The sequence below is a fragment of the Haliaeetus albicilla genome, chromosome 22 (genome assembly GCF_947461875.1).
Source record: "Haliaeetus albicilla chromosome 22, bHalAlb1.1, whole genome shotgun sequence".
In the NCBI taxonomy this organism is placed as follows: Eukaryota; Metazoa; Chordata; class Aves; order Accipitriformes; family Accipitridae; genus Haliaeetus; species Haliaeetus albicilla.
The window spans coordinates 25431683-25455452 of NC_091504.1; the positions used below are offsets into that span (position 1 = coordinate 25431683).

At 57.6% G+C, this 23770-nt stretch overlaps 1 protein-coding gene across 2 annotated transcripts in view; it reads left to right on the forward strand.

Moving 5' to 3' along the window:
* CACNG3 (calcium voltage-gated channel auxiliary subunit gamma 3) overlaps window positions 1–8537 on the forward strand; it is a 33113-nt gene extending 24576 nt beyond the window's left edge. The window contains exons 2-5 of one of the 2 annotated variants that reach the window (XM_069810560.1): window positions 3343–3426; window positions 5562–5702; window positions 7052–7298; window positions 7422–8537. In XM_069810560.1, coding sequence (XP_069666661.1) covers window positions 3343–3426; window positions 5562–5702; window positions 7052–7298; window positions 7422–7563 — 614 coding nt within the window. In that variant the 3' untranslated portion in view covers window positions 7564–8537. Of the gene's footprint in view, window positions 1–3342; window positions 3427–5561; window positions 5703–7051 lie in introns of both variants that reach the window. The other variant, XM_069810559.1, reaches the window with a different exon arrangement.
* The last annotated feature ends 15233 nt before the right edge of the window (window positions 8538–23770 follow it).

The window sequence follows — 23770 nt, forward strand, 5'->3', positions numbered from 1 at the left end:
GGAGCCTCGGAGAACTTGAAAGAGATCGAGCCCAAGAAAATTAGTATTCTCACTTGCACGCTGTGCTGATGGGCTGACTCACTCTCTAAACTCCTTTCCCACATTGCACCAAGGGAAAGTTTCCTCCCGCTAATCAGATGATGAACACCGGCCCCGCGACCCTACCCGGGAGGTTGCTGCAGAGGGAGATGTTCCTGCGCTGTCACAGTGCCTCTGGAGAAGCTCTCACGAAGTCCTGCATGCTGCGTGGGTGTCCCTTGCTGATAGCAGCTTTGCAGCCGTTAAAAGTCGGAGAGGGCAGGTCTGTCCCACCCGAGCGGGTCGGGGCTTCGGGGCTGCGAGGCAGAGCGAGGACTGAGGTGTTTAGAGACCAGCTGGAAACAGAAACCTCGGTGCTGTCCTGGGAGTGACAGCCCCGCACTGGGTGAGACTGGAGACGTGTCCGGGGGGGACCAGGCACATCCAGGCACGTGCCGGCTCTGGGTGTCCTTCTGGGTCCGTGGGGGTGTTTTGGGGTGCTGCAGGTTGGCACGGTCCCACTCGGGCAGCACGTCCCCGATGGCTGGAGAGGAAAGGGACAAAAGTGGGGGGTGGCTCTGGGGTGTGGGGAGAAGGTTGGAGAAGGTGGGTGGAAACCCGAAAGCTGAGAGGAGGAGGATGGGCGCTGTGCCATGCAGCTGCCGTCCTCGCCATGCCCAGTGCCTCCCCAGCCCCCTTCGTGGTGCCAGTTTTCAGCTCCCCTTCGCCTGCAGTTCCCAAAGCACGGGAGCAGGCGGTTCTTCCTTGGATGCCGTGTCTCCTGCTTGGATGACAGCTTGCCACCTCCAGAGCTTCATTTCCAGGCTTTAATTGATGCCTGTCACGATGCTCAGCTCCCCCAAGCCCGTAGCCAGAGTGCAGGCTGACGGTGTGCAACCGTGCAGGACACCGTGCTGGTTGGCTTCTCTTGCCTGGAGCCCTGTCCCCTGGTGGCATGTCCTTTGTGGTCCCATGGGTGAGGGGACAGAGCCAGCACAATGTGACCATGTGCTGCAGCCCTGCCCCTTGCCGCTCCAGAGAAGTCACGTTCTGTGCCTCAGTTTCCCCATTTATAGCATCAAGGGCAGCGTTTGTTGGCACCGCAGAGGAAGCATCGTGCATACTCTTGCATTAGTGTTTTCTGCTTGCTTTGGAGAAGACGGCTCTGTGAATCCTGCAGACAGAAGCGGCTGCTGCTGCCCGGGGCCCTGAGGAGCCGTGTTCCTGTCCAGCACGGAGGCACGGCCCGAGCTCTGAGCCATCCCCCAGCAGATATCGAGTGCGGTTCTTGGTGTCTTGGCGGGCTGCCACAAGGAGCAAGCTCACAGCGTCCGCAGGAGGTGACGGGCTGCATCCATCACAACTAATCCATAAGCGCAACTGGGCATAGCCAAGATATTTTTATTATTTTTTAATGCCTTTAATTTCTCTGTGCCTGTCCATCAGTGGCACGTGGACCAGGCTGCTGGGGCTGGAGGATGGTTGAGCGGAAGAGGCAAGAACCCGTTCACAGCCAGCCCCTGCCCCCGGCTGTCCCATAAACACGTCTGAACCATAAGGCTCTCCCCCGCCGTGGACACAGCTGCGCTGCCCCGTTCTTGCCCCGCATCCGCATCTTGCAGCATTTAACTGAGTCCCCAGTACATCACGTGTCTGAGCCTGACTCGTCCTTGGCTTTTTTCTCTCATGGCACAATTGCACGGCTTCAGCACAGGAGAGAGATGAGCCCGAAAGCGCAGCGAGGAGAAAGCCAAAGCAAACAGGCAGCCGTTTAAAGGCAAAATGCGTTTGTTTTGCTTCAGAGGCAGGAGGGAAAAAAAAAAAGCCACAGAAAAAGAGCCTTTTTTTTTTCCCAAATGCTAAGTGGGAGGCCAGCAGATGCCAGAGCATCTGCCTTTTTCCCCAGGTCTTCCAGGCAGCGTTGCCGGTGCCCACCGCAGCGGGGCTGCTCTCGCCCCCACTCCTGAGTTGTGCCGTGGGGACCCACGAGCAGGAGGGGAAAGGTGGCACGCGCAGAGCGGCCGGGGTCTCCTGGTGGGACCGTGCCGTGGGGCGGGTGGCAGTCCTGCCCATGCCCAGCTCAGCTGCGATGCCCGCCTGCGGCACTGGGTGCTTATCCATGGTCGTGCGTGGGTGCGCACGCGTGTGTGCTGTGGGGACATGTGAAAGCAGGCTGGAAATGGGGTATGGACGGGTCGTTTTGGTGACTCTGCCTCCTCTGGCCTCTGCCCCAGCTGCCGGTGTCCCCGGCATGAAGCGGGTCTGAGAAGTGGCAGGAAAGGGTAAGCAGCCTGCAGACTTTTTGTAGTCATTTAAATGAACTCATCTGTGCCTCCAAAAAAATCACGTCTTGGAAGTTAAGCTGCAGCCCAGATGTTACTTTAGCAAATGTGCTGAGGCTCCTCGTCTGTGCGGCAGCCTGTGCCCTGCATTTGTAGGTCAGCAGTAAATCAAAGCTGCTCTTTCGTACAGCCGAGGGGCTGGGGCAGAGCAGCCAAACTGGGAGGACTGGGCAGGTCTCTTGGTGCTGCAGAGTCCCAGGGTGGGGGCTCTGCTCAAGCCGCCACACTGACCCTGGTGCTGTTGTCATCTCCAGCAGGAATTTGATGTGAAAGCAGATGAACCCGACATCCCAGAAGGAGCCCTGGGCTGCAGCCGTGGAGCACTTTCCCCAGGGCATCTGAATAAGGTGTTGCTCGGACCTGCAGGCCGGGAGGTTTATTTACAGCTGCATCGATTCCCTGTCAAAACCGATGAGGGTTTTGCCTGGGTGGGTGGGTGCTGAGAGCCAGCAAGTGCCTGCCCTGCTTCGCCTCCCATTCACTGGGGAAAACAGGGGCCAGGCGAGCCTTGCCGTGTCCACGGGTGCACCCACGGAGGGAGGGAAAGCTCAGCAGAGGCAGTGCCATGCTGAGCACCGCTGAGCTCCTGGCAGCACCGCACAGCACCGCGCAGCCGGAGAGGGGAGCGGGGGCTGCACTGCGGAGAGTCTCTGCTCACGGCTGCCATGGGGCTGCGGGGGGAGCAGAGCAGCTTGGGCATCTCCTCCCAGCTCAGCAGCGATGTGAATGACAGGACTTAGTTTGAGACATAAACGTGCAGCCCCACCGGAGGGGACTGGCAGCGCTCGGAGGGTGCAGGAGCAGCCAGGGACCAAACTGTCCCTGGGGACCGAGGGCAGCGTTTGGGGTCGCTGACAGCCCCATGCCGAGCGGTGCCCGAGCGGCTCCTGGGCTGCTGCCGTGCCGGCCCCGTGCAGCACATCCAGCAGCGCTCCTGCCAGCGCAGAGGGGTTTGAGGGTTTCTTGGCTTGTGTCTTCCCAGGAACCTTCCGAGGAGTGTGCAAGAAAATCGACCACTTCCCCGAGGATGCGGATTACGAGCAAGACACGGCCGAGTATCTCCTCCGTGAGTCTGCTTTCCTGTAGCGTGACGGAGCCATGGGCGATCCCTGGGGACCCCCTCGCCCCACGCTGCGCTGGCACCCCCCTCCCCATCCCCCAGAGCTTCACCCAGCAGGTCGTTCCCCCCCACTGGCAGGAGGCCGATGGGTCGCAGCCCCCCAGGCTCCCTGCACAGCAGCAGTGACCCTCCGGGTTACCTGAGCGTGGCCACGTCACACCGCAGCAGCAGCGTTAATGGCACATTTGTCTGGCACTCGCTGTCCCCGCGGCCGGTCCCAGCAGCTGCTGCGCAGCCTGAGCTTGTCGGGGTGGAAGGGCCGCCGGGGACCGGGACCCCGCAGGTCCTTGGTGCAGCACCGCGGGGGTGCCGTGTTCGTGCTGGTCTCCCTGTTCCCCGAGTCTCTGCGGCCAGGCTGGATTTGCTGGCGCTCGCCGGGAGAGCACGACGAGCGTCTGCCGTGCGCCCTGCCGGCAGCAGCCGGGTGCAGGGAGACAGAGTGAAAATAGAGCTGGCGGCTCTCCTGGGAGAACGGAGTCCTCCTGTCTTGGTGGGCCAGCAGAGCCTCGGGGCAGAACCCACGGGTTTTTACGTGGGGGGACCTGCCGCTGGGATGAGGCTGACCCTGCAGAGAAGAGGCACCGTCCCCCGAGCGCCGGGCAGACACGTGCACGAGCGAGCGCTGGGGCACCGCGGTGCGGGTTGACAGAGGCTGGATGCAAACGATGCGCGCCATGAGATGCGAAGCAGCACGGGCGTGCACCGCCCGGCATGTCAGCAAGCACACGTGTGTGTGACAGACTGCGAAGTCTGCACGGCAAAAGGTTCATTTGAACCTAAATTTCCACGCCTAAATTTCCAAACAAGAACATAAGGCAGGAGGAGCCCATGGCAGCCTGGGAGGCGTTGGCGTCTCTGGGCGCTCTCTGAGCCGCTGGGGCTGGGAAGAATCCCCGAGGACAAAGTGACCCCCAGCACCCATCGCCCTGTGCTCAGCCCCGACCCCCGGGCCAGCAGCGGCTCCTGCCTGATGCAGCTGCTGCTCATCCAGATGTTGCTCTGAGCTCCCCATTTTCTAACTCTGCAGGGAGCCATCAGCTCTGCTCACCCGTCTAAGAGGGGAACACGTTTAATGGAATTGGTTTGCAATTTTAGTAGATTAGCGTTTAAGTTCTCCCACCCCCTCCCACATTTAAAATAAAAAGTCTATTTTAAAGCCCCCAGAATGGCATTTTAATGGGGCTTCTCTGTATTTCTGTGCTTTTAATAAAGGCCCTAATAGAGGAATGAGAGCCCAAACCAAGGCACAGTGTATTTTCGGTGCAGCAGGTAGTCATTTGCTGCACTAATTACTCTCTACTGTCATTTTGGAAGCTGAACTTCTGATAGGCCACATAGAAAAGACCCTTCTTTGTGTAGCATTTGGTCAATGACTCCTGAGCATGCAGAGACAGGCACTGCCGGAGCTAATCGCCTTGGGATTAGCCCAGTGCTGGGGTCACGGCATCACACATGGTGGGCTCGGGGTCTTGGGCTTTTTGTTCCTTTCGATAACATTCCTCCCTTACATCAGAACATGACTTTTTGTTGAACTTGGGGTGCGTTAGTTTGTAAATTCTTTACTTTCAAAGCAGCCGCAATAGTTTTGGGACCCAAAGGACAGGTTCCTGACCCCTGTGGTTGGCAATACTGTTCCTTGCCAGCATGGTGAGAACTGGGGGGTTCGGCAGTCCCAGATTCCAGAGTCACGTCCACAGCCAAAACCCGTGGGTGGTGCGTTTGGGAATGGGAAGGTAAATTGCTAATGCTGACTGTGTGGCAAGACTGGAAGAAATAGCCTAGGAAGCAAAAAAAAAAAAGAAATTCAGGGTTTAAGCTGTTTTTGTGATGGGAGGCCTGAATTGCAGGGTTTGCAGGGCTGACGCTGGGCTCCAGAGCAAGCTCGGAGCAGAGCAGCTCGGGGACAAGCAGAGGATGCATAGTGGGGACCAGTGCTGGGTCTCCCCCATCCCTCGTGGCAGCAACTGAGCGTGGTGTTGCAACAATTCTTTCCGGGCGCTGGCATTGGCGCGGGAGATGCCAGCAGCCTCCGCACAGGAGCGATGCCGGGGACCAACCCTGCCTCGCTCCCTGTCCCACAGGTGCAGTGAGAGCATCCAGCATCTTCCCCATCCTCAGCGTGGGTCTGCTGTTCTTCGGAGGCCTGTGCGTGGCGGCCAGCGAGTTCTACAAGAGCAAACACAACGTCATCCTCAGCGCCGGCATCTTCTTTGTCTCTGCAGGTAGGAGCTGCCCGGCAGGGTCTAGAGTGGGATGGCTTTTCTGGTGTAGAAGTGTGGGAGGACATGGGGGGACTGGAGATGGGTTGTGGGTCCTTCTGGGCTGTCGGATTCTGGAGTTCATGAGTTGTCCCGTCCTGGTGGAAAACTCCTCGTGGCAGGGAAAAAAACAGCAGAGGTTTCTGACAAGTGGCCACTGTGCTAGACAGCACTTCAAGCATCCACCCTGCTCTGCCCCAAGCAGTCTCCATGCAGGGGCTGCAGCTCAGGAGGGGCTCCTGGATCAAAGCTGTCCCACTGGGGGAGCACCCGGCCCCAGGGCAGGTTTTGGGGGGCTCTGCCCTCCATCACAGCCAAGCAGCAGGTCGTGGAACCAGACGAGGGCAGGCACTGCGCTGGCAGCAGCTGGGACCAGGCAGCAGGCAGAAGGGCTGCCGCAGTCCTACGAGGAAAATCACTCTCTCTTGAGAGGCCGTTCCTTCTGGATTACTCATTTCTCTGTGCACTGTTCCCCAACGCTTCCACTGATTATCGTATGACAATGTCTTTGTCTCAAGGAACTGCTTTATTTTGTGTTTTTCTTCTCCCCACAAAGAGACAAATTACTCTCCCTCCTTCGGCTGGCAGGAGCTGCTGATGCAGATGAGAAAACAACAGAAAGAACATAATCGATTCATTAAGTAAATCCAGGAATACATCAGCTGCTCCCCAGCCCTGCGGCACAGCCCCGTGGCGCTGCCAGCAGTGCAAAAAATGCCCGGATCCCAAATAAAGCCTCCGGGCTCCAACAGAACTGAAGAGAGATGGAGCCATTCCTGCTTCCCTGCACTCCCAGGGCCACGGCGAGCCAGGGCTCGTGCCGGAGGGATCCCCTCCATGCCCCGTGGGTTAGCTCTGCTCCGGCCACAGCCCTGGCGCCCAGCACCGTCTGGGCTCCTGCGGTCCATTGCTCAGCGAGCAGCTCTGCAAAGCAAAACCAGCTCTTGAAATGTCCCTTTTCTAAGCAAAATAGTGGTTGTTCCTCCTGCCCCTCCAATATAGGTGAATATACGTGTATACTGGGTGTATGTGAATATATGTGTATACTGGGGATGGCAGCGGAGGTCTGTGACGGGGTTTGGCCCCGGTGTGCTGGCAAAGGGGCTGGTGCCCCATGGAGCACGGGGGTGCAGCCATGGCCCCCAGCACCCTGCCCGCCTGCTGAACACCCCATGGGTCATCATGGGCAAGAGAAGGGCCAGGCTTCTCCAGCCTGAGCCCCTCCGCTGCCGGGAGGGGATCGGGGTGCTGCTGTCCCCCGTCCCTCTCCTGCCGCTCAAGCAAGCACCTCTCCCTCTTGTCCTCCCCTGAAGGTCTCAGCAACATCATCGGGATCATAGTCTACATCTCGGCCAACGCGGGGGACCCAGGGCAGAGCGACTCCAAGAAGAGCTACTCCTACGGCTGGTCCTTCTACTTCGGAGCCCTGTCCTTCATCATCGCCGAGATGGTGGGGGTGATCGCTGTGCACATGTACATCGAGAAGCACCGCCAGATCCGCGCCAAGTCCCACTCGGAGCTGCTGAAGAAGTCGGCCTTCACCCGCCTCCCCCCCTACAGGTACCGCTTCCGCCGGCGGTCCAGCTCCCGCTCCACCGAGCCCCGGTCCCGGGACATGTCACCCGTCAGCAAGGGGTTCAGCACCATCCCCTCCACCGACATCTCCATGTTCACCCTCTCCAGGGATCCCTCCAAGGTCACCATGGGGACGCTGCTCAACTCGGAGCGGGACCACGGTTTTTTACAGGTCCATAACTCCATCCCCAAAGAGTTCAAGGAGTCTTTGCACAACAACCCGGCCAACAGACGAACCACGCCGGTCTGAGGCGGGCAGGGGCGTTTTGTCAGGCTGCATGACATCATCCTCGTGACGGTGTAACCCGTGAAATCCCGTTTTTAAGGACAAATCCAGATGGCTCCCCGTGCCCCTTCCCGCGGGGCTGGTTTTTCACTCCCGAAATGCCACTGGCCGGGCCAGGCCACTGCGCCCACGGTGGGACCGGGACCCCCGCGTCCCTCCCTCCCTGGCAGGGAGGGGACGGGGGCTGCGCCGTGACCCTGGCCGTGGTGCCCCTGCGGACTGAGCGGGGCTTCCATCACCACCCGGGACAGTGGCTTCCCGAGGTCTCCATCGTTAATGTTGATCATAATCGCAGTGTTACCTTAGCTGTTTGTCCCATGGAAATGCTGGCGATAGCCCTGTCTGTGAGAATCCTTAATCTGGTAGTTACGTTTAAGCGAAATTGCCTGGAAGTCCGGAGTTTGAAGCACTGAGTCGGTGCCGTAGCGAGTGCTCGTGTTACGAAACCCCTTTCCCCGTCGTGATGGATGGAGTGCTCGGGCTGGGTTTCTCTATGGCGTTTCGTGCATGCATTAAATAGCTTGGAATTCAATTTTGTCATGTCAGGTTGGAAGAAACATCCTTTTGCAATTTTCTGTGGTCTTGAAAGGGCTTCTTTCTTTCCTTCTTTCTTTCCTTTTTTCTTCCTTTGGTGCATTCAGGCCATGAAAGGACTCAGGAGCAGAATTCCTCCAATGACTGGTAGCAATTAGCCAGCATTTAATTAACCTCTAATGTTGCAAGAAAATGAATTAATTCCCTAAAATTAATACACACGCAGTCACAAGTTACTGTCTGGCACAACAAGGAGGCAACGCTTGACCTGGTGGTACTGAAGGAGAAGCTGGGTTGATGGCTGGGCTGCTGGCCGCGGGCTGTGTGCGGATGGTGTATGATTCTATAATGGCTGGGAGATCGATGAGAAAAATAACAATAAAATTGTCCAGTTTGGCGAGCAAGTTACTTGGCTGAATAGGTTGCGCTGACCCTGCTGCGGGCAGCTGGAAAACGGTGCGCTCTGTCTTACGGGTGTTTCACGGCAGCCTCGACCTCTCCCACGGCTGCGTGGAGTGCCCGGGGTCGGGGTTCCCTGGCTGCAGGAGGTTGGGGAAGCACCCCCAGCCCCTGCTCCGCTCTCCTGCCCTTTGCGGTGCTGCCCTGGTTTGCATGGGGGGGCTCGGCCGGGCAGCGGGGTGCACGGGGTGCCGCGGTGCATGGGGCGCGGGATGCACGGGGTGCTGTGGGTTGGGGGTGAGGCGTGTGGGCATGTGCAGTCCCCCCTGAGCCAGGGCAGGTGCTGCCGGAGAGCGGCTCAGAAAGCCATTTTCCCCAAAAGGTGCTGTGGTGGGGTGACGTCCCCTCCCCAGGGGCAGCCGGGCATCCCAGGGCGGTCACAGCGAGACCCCGTCTCCCAGGGAAATGCCGAGTTCGGAGCCAACTCCAAGACCTCCTTGGGGAGCATCTCTCCCGGCCGCGCTCTCTCGGCAGGTTTTCCTGCTGGGTGTCATCGCGGCCGTCCCCTCCCAGCTGCTTGGCAGGGGGGTGACGGCTGCCGGCGCGGTGTGACGGCCAGGGGACGGCGGGCTGGCAGGGAGGAGGTCGGTCTTTAAACGCCAAGGTGAATGCGTGCAGCCGGAGGTTTGGCTTTAAAGGCTGAGCTGCCTTCTCTCACCAGAGCAGAGCTCGTCTAAACGGAGGCGGTTTCGAAGCAGCTGGTCTTACGATTTGATGTGTCACTTAATTGAAATCTTATTTAACCTTCTGACAAAAGTGATGGATTCCCACGGAGGCCCTGGGGGGGGCTCATTAGGCAGCCGCAGGTAATCTGGGGCCAGCAGAGCTCTCATTTACTCATGCTCTCTGCAGAAGGGAAACATCTGGTGCCTGGTGTGCGTTTCTTTGAGCAGCCTTGCCCTGGGTCTCCCTCCCAAAGCCAGAGCGTGGCCAGTCATGGGGCATGGTTAATGGTTGAACTCGATGATCTTGAAGGTCTTTTCCAACCTAAATGATTCTGTGATTCTATGTCCTAATGCTTCCCAGGAATAACGGGCAGGTCGCTGTGGGAAACCCTGCACGGGAAGTGTGCTGGACCAAAATCCCTTCCGGAGCCCCTCAAACAGCCCCAGCAAGGGCCGTCTGCCGCTCAGCAGGTCCCGGCTGCACGGGGCTGCAGACTTTGTGCAGGTTCTTCATCTCTCTTACTGTTTATTTGCTACTATTGCAAAGGGGGTTTGTGTGAGAAGACGGATTCAGATGCTAATTAGGCCTCTTAATTGCCATAGTTGCTGGTTGCATGTATTAAAAATAGTGGAGGAAGTGTAGCACTCCGATCTTAGGGAAATATTTAAAAACAAAGTAGTGAAAGGACTGGCAGTGTAAAATATGGAATAAGCTGCATTTTAACTTACCTGGTGTGCGGCCACCAGTCTGGCCAGGGCTTCTGCCCAGCTCCCTCCCGCAGCCTCTGGGGTCTGGGGGCTTGCCCTGCAAAAACAGCATCTGAGCAAATGCAGGGTTTGCTTTATTAATGTTATTAACGCACCCCAGAGCTCTGACTGTCCTTGGCAAAGATCTGAAATTAAATCCCTACCGATAATTAATCCGGCAATCCTGCTAGGGAGGTCTGTGTGCTCAGCCAGAGCCCCCCAGCCCTGCAGCTCTGCTGGAGGGGAGCGGGGGGAACCTGTCCTGGGACTGACGGTTCCCAACCAGGCAAGGGGAAGGAGGGATGCTCGGAGGGGAAACTCCGATGGGCTGAGTGTGGGATCGGTGCACGCGGAGCAGCGCTTTTAAGCAGCTCGTTAGGAACTCTGATCATGAAAGCCACACCAAGACCTTCACTTACTGTCCCGTGCCGGTGGTGTTAGCCGCAGCCGTGCCGGCCCCAGGAGCGGTTGTGTGCTGCAGGCGGGAGCCTTGATCCGGCTGCTCCAACACCGCGCTGAGCAGCCCCTGCCCAGAGCCCGGTTGCCTTGGCGGTGTAATGGCCCTGCCCGGCTGCAGAGGCATCACCAACCTCTAGATTCTATACACATGCCCGCTTGTGGCTTAAGGGAAAGATGTATTTTTTTTTCAGAATCACATCTCCAGAAAGCAGGCTCCGGCTGAGTCACTGACTGCTGCAGGTAAGGAACCCTGTTTGTCTCTATCGGGCAAAGCAAAGCGTGTGAACAGGGTACATTTCTTAATTAAAACCAAACTCCACAACGGCAAAGCCCAGCCGTGCAGGAGGCCCCTTTCTCGGTGGTGAGCTTTGCCCTGGAGCAGCATGGTGCCCGGCGCATCTGAGCCCTCCTCGGCAGGACGGGCGGCTGTCCCCATCCCTCGGGCAGGGCTGGCTCCTGACATCAGGGTGCCGGAGTTGCCGGGAAGGTGCCTGACCAGCTTCAGACAAATGAACTCCTGTGGCGTAGCAAGTGTTGATAATAGAACTGAAAGCGTTGTTATCATTACCAATACTGCCGTCATTATATATTCATTGCCTTTCTGGCAGCAAATCGGAGCAACTGATTTGTCAGGCGCTGGGATGCTGCTGTGCCGCATCCTGTGTACACGCGGGACCCTCGGTGCCTTCGGGTATCGTTAAAGCCACATGTGGGGCAATTTGTCGTGCCAGTGTTTTTCTTGTGGGCTAGTGAGACAGGAGATCGGTTGGGAAAAGATTTTGCTTTGTTTCAGAGAGAGGATTGATCTTCTGAAGTTAACCAAGTTATCCCCTGAGTAATTGAAAAGAAGCAGGCGGTGCCCCAGGATGTGTGCTGGCTGTCACCTTCCCCTGTGCCGTGCTGGGTGCCACGAGTCAGACAGCAAACTCTGCTCTAACTTGAGGCTAAATTTATGACCTGAAGCTGTTTGTTTCTCAGGCAGCATAACTCCAGCCACTGCTTCTTCTAGTGCCTTTGCCCTTTGTTTCCAACCTCTGCGACTCGTCTCGGTCCCGCAGCTGGCTCGCTGTGGAGCTGGCGGCGTAAAGCACCTCGGGAGTGGTTAGACGAGCGGGGAGGAGAGCCCTAGGGCTGCTGCACCGGTGGTGCCTTTGGTGTTGGGCTACCTGTACAGCACCCGTGTGAGGAGCTCCTGAACATAACTGTTCACCTATGGGGGCTGTAAATCATCCCTTTCAATCAAGCCATTTCTCTGCATGAGGAAGGGGGTGTTGGTGGCGATGGCAGGAGATGTCCCCACCAGCTGCCTGGCAAGAGGTGGCCACTGGCCAGGCCATGCTGCGAGCACTGAGCGGGACAGATGGCCAGCTCTCACCTGGGCATCCCCAGCGCCCTGCGAGGAGGAAAAGGGCTTCTCAGACCCCGGAGCACAGGGGGAAGGAGGTGCTGGGGGTGTTCAGAGCAAAGGGGACAGGACGGGGACCTGGCTGGGGAGCAGAGCGGCACGGCTGTGCCCTGCCGCACCACCCTCCTTCTCTGGAAATGAGTCCTTGCAGCGGGAGGGCTGACGGGCAGAAGAGGGATGTGGCTGTCACCGGGGGATGCCGTCCCCATCCCAACGCAGCAGCCAGAGCAAGGGGAGCTGCGAAGCGCGGCGCTGCCTGTGCCGGGTCTCTCTCAGCCTCAGGAGCTCCTGCAGGGACCAGACCGCGGTGCTCCCTGCACCCAGGGCATCAGCAGAAATCTTCCTTCCCCCGGCTCAGAGCGGGCACGAGGACCTCATTGCTTGTTGGCTATGGCAGGCCGGGGCACGTGGAGCAGGAGTGCTGCAGAGTAAAGGGCAGCAAAATTATCGCACACAGAGAGAACCGAGCGACCAGGCAGCACACAGCCGGGACCGCAGCGCTCGTCATCAAATTGTTCCACGACGGCACACGGCTGAGCCGGGCAAAGCGTCAAACTCCGGCTGGGGAGAGGGGAGGGAGCAGCAGCGGGGCACCGTCAGCCGGGGCTGGCAGCTCTGCGGCCCCCGGGCAGCTGCTGCTGTAGAACTGCCTGAGCACCCTCGTGTCGCAGTGCCGGATCGGTCTGCAGCCTCCCCGGGCGAAGCGGGGCCATTTGTTTATGAAGGGAGAGCGGGTGGCCGGTGATTGAAGGTGTTTACTGCCACGTGTAATATCTTTCCTTCATCCCGATGTCTTTCCCCTGGAAGAGAAAATCAATACCCAGGCTAAATCTGGAGGCTTCAGTATTTTTCAGAGAAGTGCAAATCAATATGGATTTCTTAACAAGTTTAATTTCAATACCTGAAAGTGCACATTCTGCCTATTTCCTGACCTTTCCAATCCTTCGGGGAGGAAGATTAAAAAGATTTGTTCAAATTCAACGAATTGAATCAGCAAATGCCCCATTACCTTGTTTTCTTTCCGCCAGACCTTGATAAACAGTACGATAGCCCATCGTCATCGCATGGCTCGCGGCACCTTGCCCAGCGCCGTTCCTGACACCAGCTGTGCCATCCTGTGCCAACCCGCAAGCGAGGGCGAGCCGGGGTGCGGATCCCTATGCCAATGCCCATAGCCGCCTCCACCACGGGCACGGCAGCCCAGGGCGGTGATGAAGGGGCTGGGTGTCATGTGCAGATGCACCCGCTCCCCCTTCTCTGAGTCCCGACAGACCCACATCACACACACCAACCCAGTCCTACACTTGCCTCTGAGCAGCCTGATTTAAGGGTGCTGCAGTGCTCTATATTTATCCTACAATGCCTTTATGCAGTTTTAGATGATGGTGTGATCACTGTAAATAGTGCAAAGTGAGCGCAAGCTTGTAGGCTCGTCTGGCCGGAGCAAAAGACTTTGGGTAATTTAGTCATTGCCCTTGGAATGATCCCACTGGATGGACAAAACAAAGACCGTCTATCCCGTTACAGTACTACAGCAAACATGTCTGCTAAGGTCAGTGTTTCAATGTCAGATAGAATAGTGGCTGTCGCCACGGGTTACTCGCAGCTCACCGTGGGTAAAACGGGACTCTGCATCGCAGGGGGCGCGTGGCTGGGTGCTGGGTGCAGCCCTGCGGGTGCAGAGGGACCCACCGCTGCAGGGGGACCCGGTTATAGCAAGGGGAACTGGAGATGGCTTTCCAGTTATTGCTGGGGCTTTCATTTGCTGGTCATCATGGGCTTACGTTCCTGTTTACCTCTCAAGGGAGGTTTTTAGTTGCTGTATTGGTGCTGTAATAGATAGAAACCTAACAGCAAACCGCCTGCTGTCAGCCTGCAGAAGCCGGCACTCACACAAAGAGCCGCGGAGGGGAGATGTCAGCTGGGTTGTGTCTGCAGCAGATAGCTTTTCTTTCCACCCTTTTTTCCCAAGTCCAAATCTACATCAGGATAAACCTACAGACTTCACCACGGTTTGCTGCAAGGGAAGCTCCCTTGGTCTGTGTTCCTGCAGAGCAGCCGCCTCTTTGGCTGTTCATTTCTCGACATTGTCCATTGCCCTTTCTTGCTTTGATTTGTTGGGGCTTTTTTTACTGTTTGCAATAGCTCATGAAAACCTAGGTAAGTCCAAGCAGTTTATATCACATGTTTATTATTTACTTGATGGACAGTAATGGCTTCTGCGGTGCCATTACTGTATGTCATCTAAATCCAAATGCTGAGATGCTTTAAAGGACGGCCTTTCTTTCGGGGGCTGGAATAGCTTCTCTGGCATTGTTATCATCCGCTGTGAGTGCCTGTGCACACATAGATCTTTGGCTGACCACAGCCACTAAACCCGGCTCTTAAAAGTTCCCCAGAAAATCTTCAACAAATTTCACCTGCTTGCACAGTAAAGTCTCTTTGCTAATAAACTCTTGTTCCTCTGTCATTAACCTCCCTCTAGTCACTAAAGGAGAAAAGCCTCCTTGACCCACCTGAGTTTGTGTTAGAGAAGGTGGTTGTGAGCCAGGGGGTGTTTTGGGAGGGTGGGGGGTGGGTGCTGTGTGCCTGCAGCTGCACCTCTGGAGCTGCCCCGGCGCTGGGGGAACCCCCCTCGGCACTTCCCGATGGGTTCCCTGGGAACGCCATGGGAAAGAAAGAGCGATGCAGGTAAGTACAATTAGGAATTAATTATTGCTGGTTCTCATTGCCTGTCCCTGGGTGAGCTGGCAGCCCCCTGTGCAGGGGGAGGGCAGCTGACGGTGGTTGTAGACCCGCAAGTCCTCAGCTCCAGCAAAGCCTCACACGGGGCCGAGGGCTCGCAGTGGAGCTCTCGCTGCGCTCCGTGCTACGTCCCTTGTGCAGGTTGTTTGTGGTCCTGGGGGCTTCCAGGAGGCTGAGTCTTTCAGGAAACAGCCCCAAATAAAGCATCAGCCCCTGTGGCTATTGCATGCTGCTGGGCGGCTCACGGTCACCAGCGCTGCTGCAGGAACCCCCTCAGGGTCCGGTGAGCATGGGTATGCGCTTCTAGAGGGGAAAAACGGTCCGGCCATGTGTCAGCTGGTGTCTGTCAGTGGGAACCTGCCAAACCCCATCTCGCCCTGCTGGGAGCCCAGCACAAGCAATGCTGCAAAGCAGTGACAACGCACAGGGGTTACTGGCGTTGGTGTCCCTGGTGACAAGTCCCCAGATAGCATCAGAGGGAGCAGATTTACGGGACCGTTTGTACGTGCCACTTCTCTGAGGTGCCACCTTGCACAGATGCCAGCTGAGATTTTTTTTAAGTCAAGCAGCGTCTTCCCTTTTTCTTGATAAGCTGGTTTCTGTCACTGTCAAAAGGAGCCTGCAAAGGATATAAATTATTCTAGGCTTGCTCTCACCCTGCCTGGTGCAGGACAAGGCTGAGAACAAATAGTGCTGGGGTTGCACAAACCATCCTCCCTTTCTGTCTTTTTGGGGGTTTGTCATAACAATTTTTGGACGGTCTCTGTCAGTTCAGCAGCCTCCCGGCACCCAGCTCGGTGGCGTCCAGGGACATCGGCCTGAAGCACCCACGGACTGAGCCATAGGTGCAAGGAAGGACAGGAATTTGCGTTGTATATAGTACAGGTGATATGATTTGCAAAGCTTGTGTCTCAAGGAACAGAGGATAAAGTTTACCCGTAACTGAAGTGAGCGGAAGACTCCATGTCCTCACTCGCATGTACCTCCTCCCTAAGGCCAACTGGCTGCACCTTTCTGCTCTCTTTTCATCCGTTTGCAGTGGGTTTGGGCTCTCCTATTAAGCAACTTTCTTTCCATCCTCTTTGGTTTCCTTAGTTACTCTCGTTCCTTCCAGCCTCATTAGCATTCACACCACTGTCACAGCATTGGCTGTCTCCCGCGCCATCAGAGACTCAGGCGGTGCCAGCGGTGCTGAGCGGGAGAGCCGGACCCCCAGGGGTGGCTGCGGCCAGCCCAGCACGTCCCCTCGCCTGGAGACCGAGGTGCCGAGGGGCGAGCGTTCACGTCCCCGTCTGCCTCATTGCAAAACGACCCATGGGATGTAACGACCCCCAAAAGCCTGGGGACCTGGAGGGCTTTTGCCCAGCCTGCCACTGGTGTTTTTAGGAGCGGTGCACCAGCACCTGCTTTGCAAAGCCTCTGCCTCTGTGGGTACATGTTTGTCCCCCGCGCAAGAGCCCTTAGCAGTGCTCGGCGGTGGCCGGGACGTGCACACATGGCTCTGCCCTGGCTTGGCTTTTCTGCCTGGGCAGACGCACCGTTTCAGTGCTTAGCAAATGGTGCTGCTGCTTTCTGTGTATTCCCTCCAGCAAAGCTCGTCCCCATGGGTGAGCAGGGCTGGGTGCTGCCCCCGGGAGCACGGGACCCTCCAGTGCCAGGGACTTTGTGGCACCATCACCCTTGTATTGCGCTGTTGGCTCCAGCAACCAGCCTGCAACCGGGAGCTAATTAATGGGTTTCTGGATCTCTGGCCTGTGATGGCAAACGGGGGGAATGCAGTTCTCCTGGGAGCTGAGAAGCCGTTTGGAAGGGGAGGAGAAGAGGGAGCAGCCGTGGGAGCCTCTGGCTCCCCAGCCCTGGGGCAGGCACAGGAGCGGGACGGGAGCAGCAAGGGCAGGACGAGCCCAGGGTGCCCATGCGGTTGCCCAGCCGGGCGGTGATGGACGTGGCTCTTGGCCAGCGTGCGGGGACTGAGCCACGTAATTTGGAGTCGAGGAGGTGAGCAGCCCAGGGCCACAGCTGCGGCGGGAGATGACAAGGGGCCATCTCGTGCAATGGCCGATGCCTGCGCCGGCACCGTCGGCTGCTACGGGAAAAGGTGGTGGTGGCCGCTGCTCAGTGGCAAAACATCGAGCAGGAGAGTTAGCGGCAGGTTGGGATGTGGTGCCAAGTCCAGCGCTTGGCCAGGGTAGGCAGGGCCAGCGTGGGAACGTCACTGGTGCTACAACACCCTGCAAGGACGACAGATCTTGTGTCTGGAGACTGCGGGGGATGCTGCAGGGACAGGCTCTGCTGGCTGGGGAGAGCAGGATGGGGGGGACCGCCAGAGGCACGTTGGGGACAGGGGTGGTGAAGCAGGAGCCTGCCATGCTCGGGGCAGGACTTGGCTCCTGCCTGCCATGACCCTTCAGGTGCTGAGTTCAGGTCTGTGGTCCGGCTCTCTCTTTGGAGAACTAAAGTTTCAGCTCCTTTAATAACCTGTAGGTCCACTGGAAAACTGCAATGAGTAGCATTAAGAAGCAACTTGGTAAGTTTATTTTGATGAAATACAATAATTATCATGCTTAGCAGCTGTTGCTATTTAAAATAAGAAAAAACGGGGCTTGCATCGAAAATGTTTTGTAAACCATGTGCACCAACAATCTGTTCCAATGAAACCAGCCATTATGGAAACGGTATAATAGCAGGAGCTCATTATGGAAAGTTAAATTGCAAATCATATTTTGTTTCAAATGAGCTAGATGAATGCATAATTTGCCTCAAAGAAATAGTTTTGTAGTTCTGATCCTCCTGCCAAGAGCTGAAGCTCTCGGGCTGCAGCTGCCGGAGTGGCCTGATTGTCCATTTCAAACTACAGGAAGTTTTGGTTTCAAAGGAAGATTTGAAGAGAGAAAGGAGAAAAAAAAAAAAAAAGGCAAAGGAAAAAAGGCAACACGCCGCCACCGCCTTCTGAGCAGAGCAGTTGGGAGCGCTCAGTGTGTTTCCGACGCGAGATCCCAGCGCCTGCGGGGCTGTGCAGGTTGGGTTTAAAGCAAAACAAGCTGGTAAAGGACATGTGCGGACGGAGCGAGGAGAGGGGCTGGCGGTGCCGGAGCCGAACCCCGCACTGATGGGCAGAGCTGTGCCCGCGTCCAGGCGGGGGCTCGGGCAGGATGAAACCTCCCTGTCAGCTGCTCTAAGGGGCTGCATGCTGTGTCTGGGGAAGGCGCAGCACGTGCTCCTGTAATGCGGCTGATGCAGCGGAGGCAGCCGAGAGCAACCGCTGGCTGCGGTGGGAGCCAGCGCTGCATCCCAGAGCACCATCTTGCAGGCGGGGTGTCCGGGGCTGGCATCGGGGGGGTCACCCTGCTCTCCCCCCATGGCACAGCGCTGAGGTGGCCCCTCGCGGGTCCGCACGTCCCGGGCGCTGCCCAGCTGCCGGCTTCAGCCGGGGTCTCACCGGAGAAGCCGCACCGACATCTCACAGAGGAGAAACCCCGCGTCGCCGTGGGACCTGCTGCGGGATCACGGCTGCCCGGATGGCAGAAGCTGGCAGCTTGTGTTCGCTCAGTGCTTGCAGGGCTCTAACGCATGGCGGGTTGGAAGGTGAAGCCGTGGGGGCTGGGATATCTGATTCCAGAGCCTCCCAGACATCCGACGGGAGCTGCCCGAGCGCCCGGTGCCGCAGCAGCAGCCACCAGCACCTCGCGGAGCAGCTGCCGGGTGGGGTCCCCGCTCCAAGCCCCTCCTGTGTGTTGGCAAAGGGGTAATTGCTGCAGGATGCTCCCTTCGGAGGAGCAGAGCCCTTCCCACACCGGAGCTCGCAGCACCAACTTCCAGCCTAAAAATATTCCTCTTCCATATCAAGGGCACAGTTTATAAACGTGAAAGTGGCTATTATCCTTTAATCGCTGGCTCTGTCCCAGCGACTCCTAGCAATCCCTGCCTAGTTAGTAGGCTTGCAATAAACGCCATCGGGGCTCTGTATTTAGGGTCACCCATTTTCGCCAATTAAAAACAATAGTAAATACTCCAATGAGACTTTAAAGCCTCTCCTACTCCTTGCCAAGGCCCGGGGAGGGTGGTGAGTACCTGTGGTGCATTCCCTAAGGGAGCACAGTGCTTCAGTGGCTGCCCGGAGAGCCAGTGCTGCACTGCTGAGCGTGTAAATGCTGGACGTCCCTCTGCACACGTCGGCAGCCTGCGGGGACGGAGCAATCCCGCGGGCTCCAGCTGCAGTTACTCGTTAACAGCACGGAGGAACAGATAAAACAGCTGAGAAGAGCCTCCCCAGGAGCCCAGTTCTGTGTGATGGGGATGTCCCCTGCATATCGATGTAAACTATGACCGCTGTGTTTTATTACCAGCCTTAAAAAAGAGCATATGTAGTAATGAAACTTGGCAGGAGATCCTGACACTCACGTATAAATTCTGCGGCTGAATGGGAGTTGAGCAGCAATTCTGTAGCCCGGGAGAGCCCAGGAGATGGGCAGGCAGCACCAGCACCGTGTGGGGGAAATGCCAGACTCCAGCCGGGGAGAAGGGCAGTAGCTGGACAGATGCGGGTTACATTAATGACTGTCTTGCTAAATGCTTGTGCCAGCAGCTCGAGGCCCTGGGGAGGGCTGTCCCCCCGGAGCGGCCGGGCAGATGCACGCCGGTCACTGACGGGCAGTTTCCAGCCTCGCAGCCTGTTCCTGGGACAAGGCAGCGGCCAGGATGAGGGGTCAGGGTGGCCCAAGGGTGCTGGTCCGGAGCGCTGCGGGGTGGCCCATCGCTCGGGGGGTCTGGGATGCGGGGAGCTGCCTGCAGCACGGGGAGCAGGGCTGTGCTTGCCCTGCACCACGCCGACGGCTGCCAGCGCCGTCTGTGGGACAGGGACATTTCCCAGACTCCTGGGACAGCCCGTGGATGGGATGTCCAAGCAGGCAATGCATGGCAGGAGCCTGCCCTAAGGTCGCCATATGGGTGCTCCCCCCAGCCTGGCACCAGCACCCCTGACACCTCAAGGGTGTCCCCAAGGAGCCCAATGCCCAGCGGGATCAGGGTGCGTGGGACGATCGGGGCAGCACTGGCTGCAGCTGCGACGAGGGGCTGCGGCAGCCGCGGGGGCTGGACCGAGGGAACGCAGCCGGGGCTGCGGGACCTGCTCCTGCCCCGCGGGCCGAGGTGGAATCGAGCTTGCTGCATCCCCCTGGGACCAGCCCCTCGGGTGCCCCCGTGGAGCCAGTGCCCGGAGTGGGAGAGCCCCTCATCCCAGGTCACCCCGCTCCGCCGCGAGCTCTGCGAGTGCTGTCGGCATCAGGGACACAGCTGAGCAGAAAGTGCCGTTTAACTCACCCAGGCTTACAGCAAACAGAAAAGCAAGAAATTGGCAGCAGGTGAAGGGTTGCTATTTGAACCTATAAAATCAGGGAGAAGGTGCGAGCACAATGAGCAGCACTATCACCAGCTGGGATGAATGAGGAGTGTGCTCTCCCCAGCGCCCCGGGGAGCAGAGACGAGCTTTTCAGAGACTCTTTAAATGCATCATATGTCTTCACAGAGAATTTCAAGCCAGTTAACCTAGCAGCAAACCGGCAAAAATAATTGAAAAGGCTAACGAGCGTTCTCTAACCTCCAAGTAAATAGCAAATATTTAAAACTGCAGGCTCTTTTTTTTTTTTTTCTGCCTTTCTTTTTTAATGGGGGGCTTTTTTTCTTGTGCAGCCTGGAGCTCAAAGCAGGTAGGTGATTTCCTTTTGCTTCCCAGTCTTAATTAGCCTCTATTTCCTGCCCCTTGTCAGCAATATGCGGCCAGCTAATTACTTTTTATTGCTGTCAGAGTCCTCACTGCCTGGGTGGCACTGCAAAGGCAGGACCTTCCTCCTGTCCTTTGCTGTCCATAGCTGTGACCACAGTGACATTCCCTGTCCTCGTCATGGGATCAGCCCCAACGAGTCCCGCTCCAGCCGCAAGGCTCCTGTCCCTGTCCCAGCACCCTGCAGCCCCAGGGATTTGGGGCGAGGTTTGGTGTCACCCCAGTGTGTGCAAAGCCTGTGGCTGGTGTGAAGGGCTGGGGCCGGCATTGAAGGCAGCGGGGAAGTTGCCCAGGGCAGACTGAGTGAGCTCTGGGGCAAAGCGGTGCATTAACTGCACACATCTGCATCCCCCCCACTTCAGGCATCGGGGGTTTAGGGGCAGAGGGGCTGGGTACTGGGGGGATGCAGGTCAGGGACATGGCTGGAGTGGCTCAGGGCTCGGTGGGGGGACGAGCAGCCGCAGTGCTGGCCGGGAGAGGACAGGAGGGGATGGGATGGGGACAGGCACCCATGGCACCAGTGCTGGCGCAGGTGGGGAGGAGCACCCTGGTAATGCTGGGGGCATCTCTCCTGCGCAGGCTGCTCAGGCCTGAGAGGTTTAGTGCTTAAAATGGGATTCAGTGTCTGACAGCCCCCAGCCCTCGTGGCTCCCCTTCCCAAGCCAGCGCAGCCCTTGTCAGTGCCGGAGCAATTTTCTGTGCTAATCTGATGGCTGTGAGACGCGAGGATTAAGGCCTGGATGTGGCAGGCTGAGCCTGGCACCGCAGAGACCTGACCTACAAGTGGTGGCACATGAAATGCCGCACGTTAACAGCTAATTGCATTTCCTCGTCGCCGGGCGGCTCTGGGGATGGGCAGCGGTGGCACAGGGGATGCCGTGCCTCTGTTTGTGGCTGCTTGCCACTGTGATGCCGCTCGGTGGGAAGCGACCAGGGTAGTGGCTGAGGCCAGCCCCTCTGCCGGGGGTGGCCATGGCTGAGCCCTTGAACTGCCCAAAGCCCCCCCAGCACCCAGCTGGGTGTCAGGGTTGGACCCAGCCCCTCCGCCGCAGGCTGGGCAGGTCTCCAGCAGCGCTCCATCCCTGTGTCCACACAACACACGGCAGGTTGGAAAGACCTTCCCTGGAGCTGGGGCACGGGGAGTATGAGCTCCTGCTTGGCAAGGGGGAGGCAGAAATGCTGCTGGTGGGTTTTGCAAGCAGAGTCATCCCCGAGCCCTGCTGGGGGGGGTACGGCTTGCTGCAGCCGGCCCTGTCCCTTTTGGCAGTGGCACAGCTACCGTGCACCGAAAGCCAGGTATCTTGTGCCAGGGTCACTGCCCGGCTATGGGTGGTTCTGCAGGACGAAGGACCTGCCCCTCTTCTGCGTCCCAGACTGTCACTGGGGTTCACCCAGTGCAATCTCAGGGTGCTCTGGTGTCACCCGGCTCCCTGCTGCCTGCGGAGGAGCCCACCCCCAACGCTGGCAGAGCGGGGCTGCCGCTGCATCCCAGCCCATCCCAAAGACAATTTCATTAAACATTAAAAACAACAGCTGCTCGCAGTATTAGAGGATGGTTAAAGACAGCAGAAGCAATTTGCAATTAAAATGTGTTTATCTTAGGAAAGAAGTCCCAGAAACTTGTAATTAAAATGTTTATACAAAGGCCAAGACTTCCTAGCCTGCATCTTTAGAAACTTGCTTTTCGAAGACAGCAGTGGCATGTAGTTGTCATGGGACAGATGCTAGCTGTGGCTCTCTGGGTGGTACCGGGGACCCGGGACAGTGGTGGGATGGTGGGGGACCATGTCCCAGTCTGTCAGAGCAGCTTGTGGGAGGCTGGAGCACCCGGAGCAGCCCCACGAGCCTCGTAGCATGAAAGCCCTCACACAGCCATCATGCCTGGAGGATGCAGGACAGTACCAGGAGATGCAGCTCCTCCCAGGGTCAAGCCACTGCCAGGCACAACCTGGGCAGCTGGGATGGCTCCTGGCCGAGGCAGCCTGGGCTTCTACGGATGCTGCACGAGGAAGAAATAACCTGTCACTGGCACGATGCTGGGATGTGCCCTGGCTTGGCCCTGTTGTCCCTCAAATGTTTGCTCCCACCTCTGTAGGTCTGGGGATGTCTCCAAATGCTGCTCCAGAGGTGGGAGGCTGCTGGAGCTGCCCCCGAGGACAGCCAGCATCTCCCAGCAGCTCAGCCCTCGGTGGAGGGGTCAGTGCTGGGGGATACCCACTCCATGGGTGCTCTGGGGATGCTGGGGATGGTTTCTTGCATGAGCAGCAGTAAATCTGCAGTGGGAGATCTTCAGGGCTAGTCTGGCTAGGTACAGCACTAGTCCTACCTCCTGGGGGAGCAGGGTTTGGCTGAACTCCAGAGATGTGAACTTGGCCAGTTCAAAGTGCTTTGAGGGCTGCTTTGATTTGTACCAGCTCTGCTCCTCTGCAAATTCACTGCAGCACTGCTCCCCCATGCTGCTGATTCGTCTTGCTGCTTTCACAGGTTTGTTTTTTTTTTCTTTGTTGTTGCTTTTTTTTTAAATTATTATTCTGCTTTTGCTGCTGTTGAGGTTTGCTGTTGGCTTTCCCCGGTGCCCTGCGGGTGCTCAGGTTGCAGGGTGGGGTGACGCAGCCCTGGCCATTCACCACGCACTCCAGGAGCAGCAGAAGAAGGCTGAAAGGTCCAAAGTTGATACCAGAGCCCAGCACACCGCAGCCACAGCCAAGGAGCTCAGCTCTGGGGGAGCTCGGCTTTACCAGAACCCCTCATTCGTGGCTGGCAGGGGAATGGAAACCAGCCCCCAGGCAGCCACGGTCTGCCTCACCACGCAGCAGCGGGGGCTGGCATCCCCCTGTCCCCACATCCCGCTGCCCACAGGGCTGGGACGGACACCACTGCCCACTCTCCTCTGCCCCACGGACATCTCGGCCCCAGCCCTTGGGGTTTCACTTACACCAGTGCAGCAGCATTGCCCCCCCTGACCCCCGTGGGAGTGGGAATGGAAGCTGAGCCTCCAAACTTGCAAACTTCTTTGAGAAAATGCAAATACCTGCTGGGCTCTCCCTTTCCCCAGCATCCCTCAGCCCTCCTGGGGTGTTTTTGCATGTTTCCAAGCTTATTTTTCATCCATTTACGGCTGGTAGGAATTTACCTTGCAGAGCAGGTAAAATATCTCCTGATTTGGGAAGTTGTAAAATCACGGACCCCTAAGCCTGCCCATGCTTTGTGGCTTGCCCTGCAGCAGGAAGGTCTGGGGCAAGAGTCTGAATTTTAACTCCTTTTCATATTTATTTCACAGTCATAACAAGCAAAATAAATAGAAGCAGAAGAAGGGAAGTAAGCTGGCTCTGGGCAGCTGGAGAAGCTATAAATCGTTCTCAGAGTGCATCCCAGAGG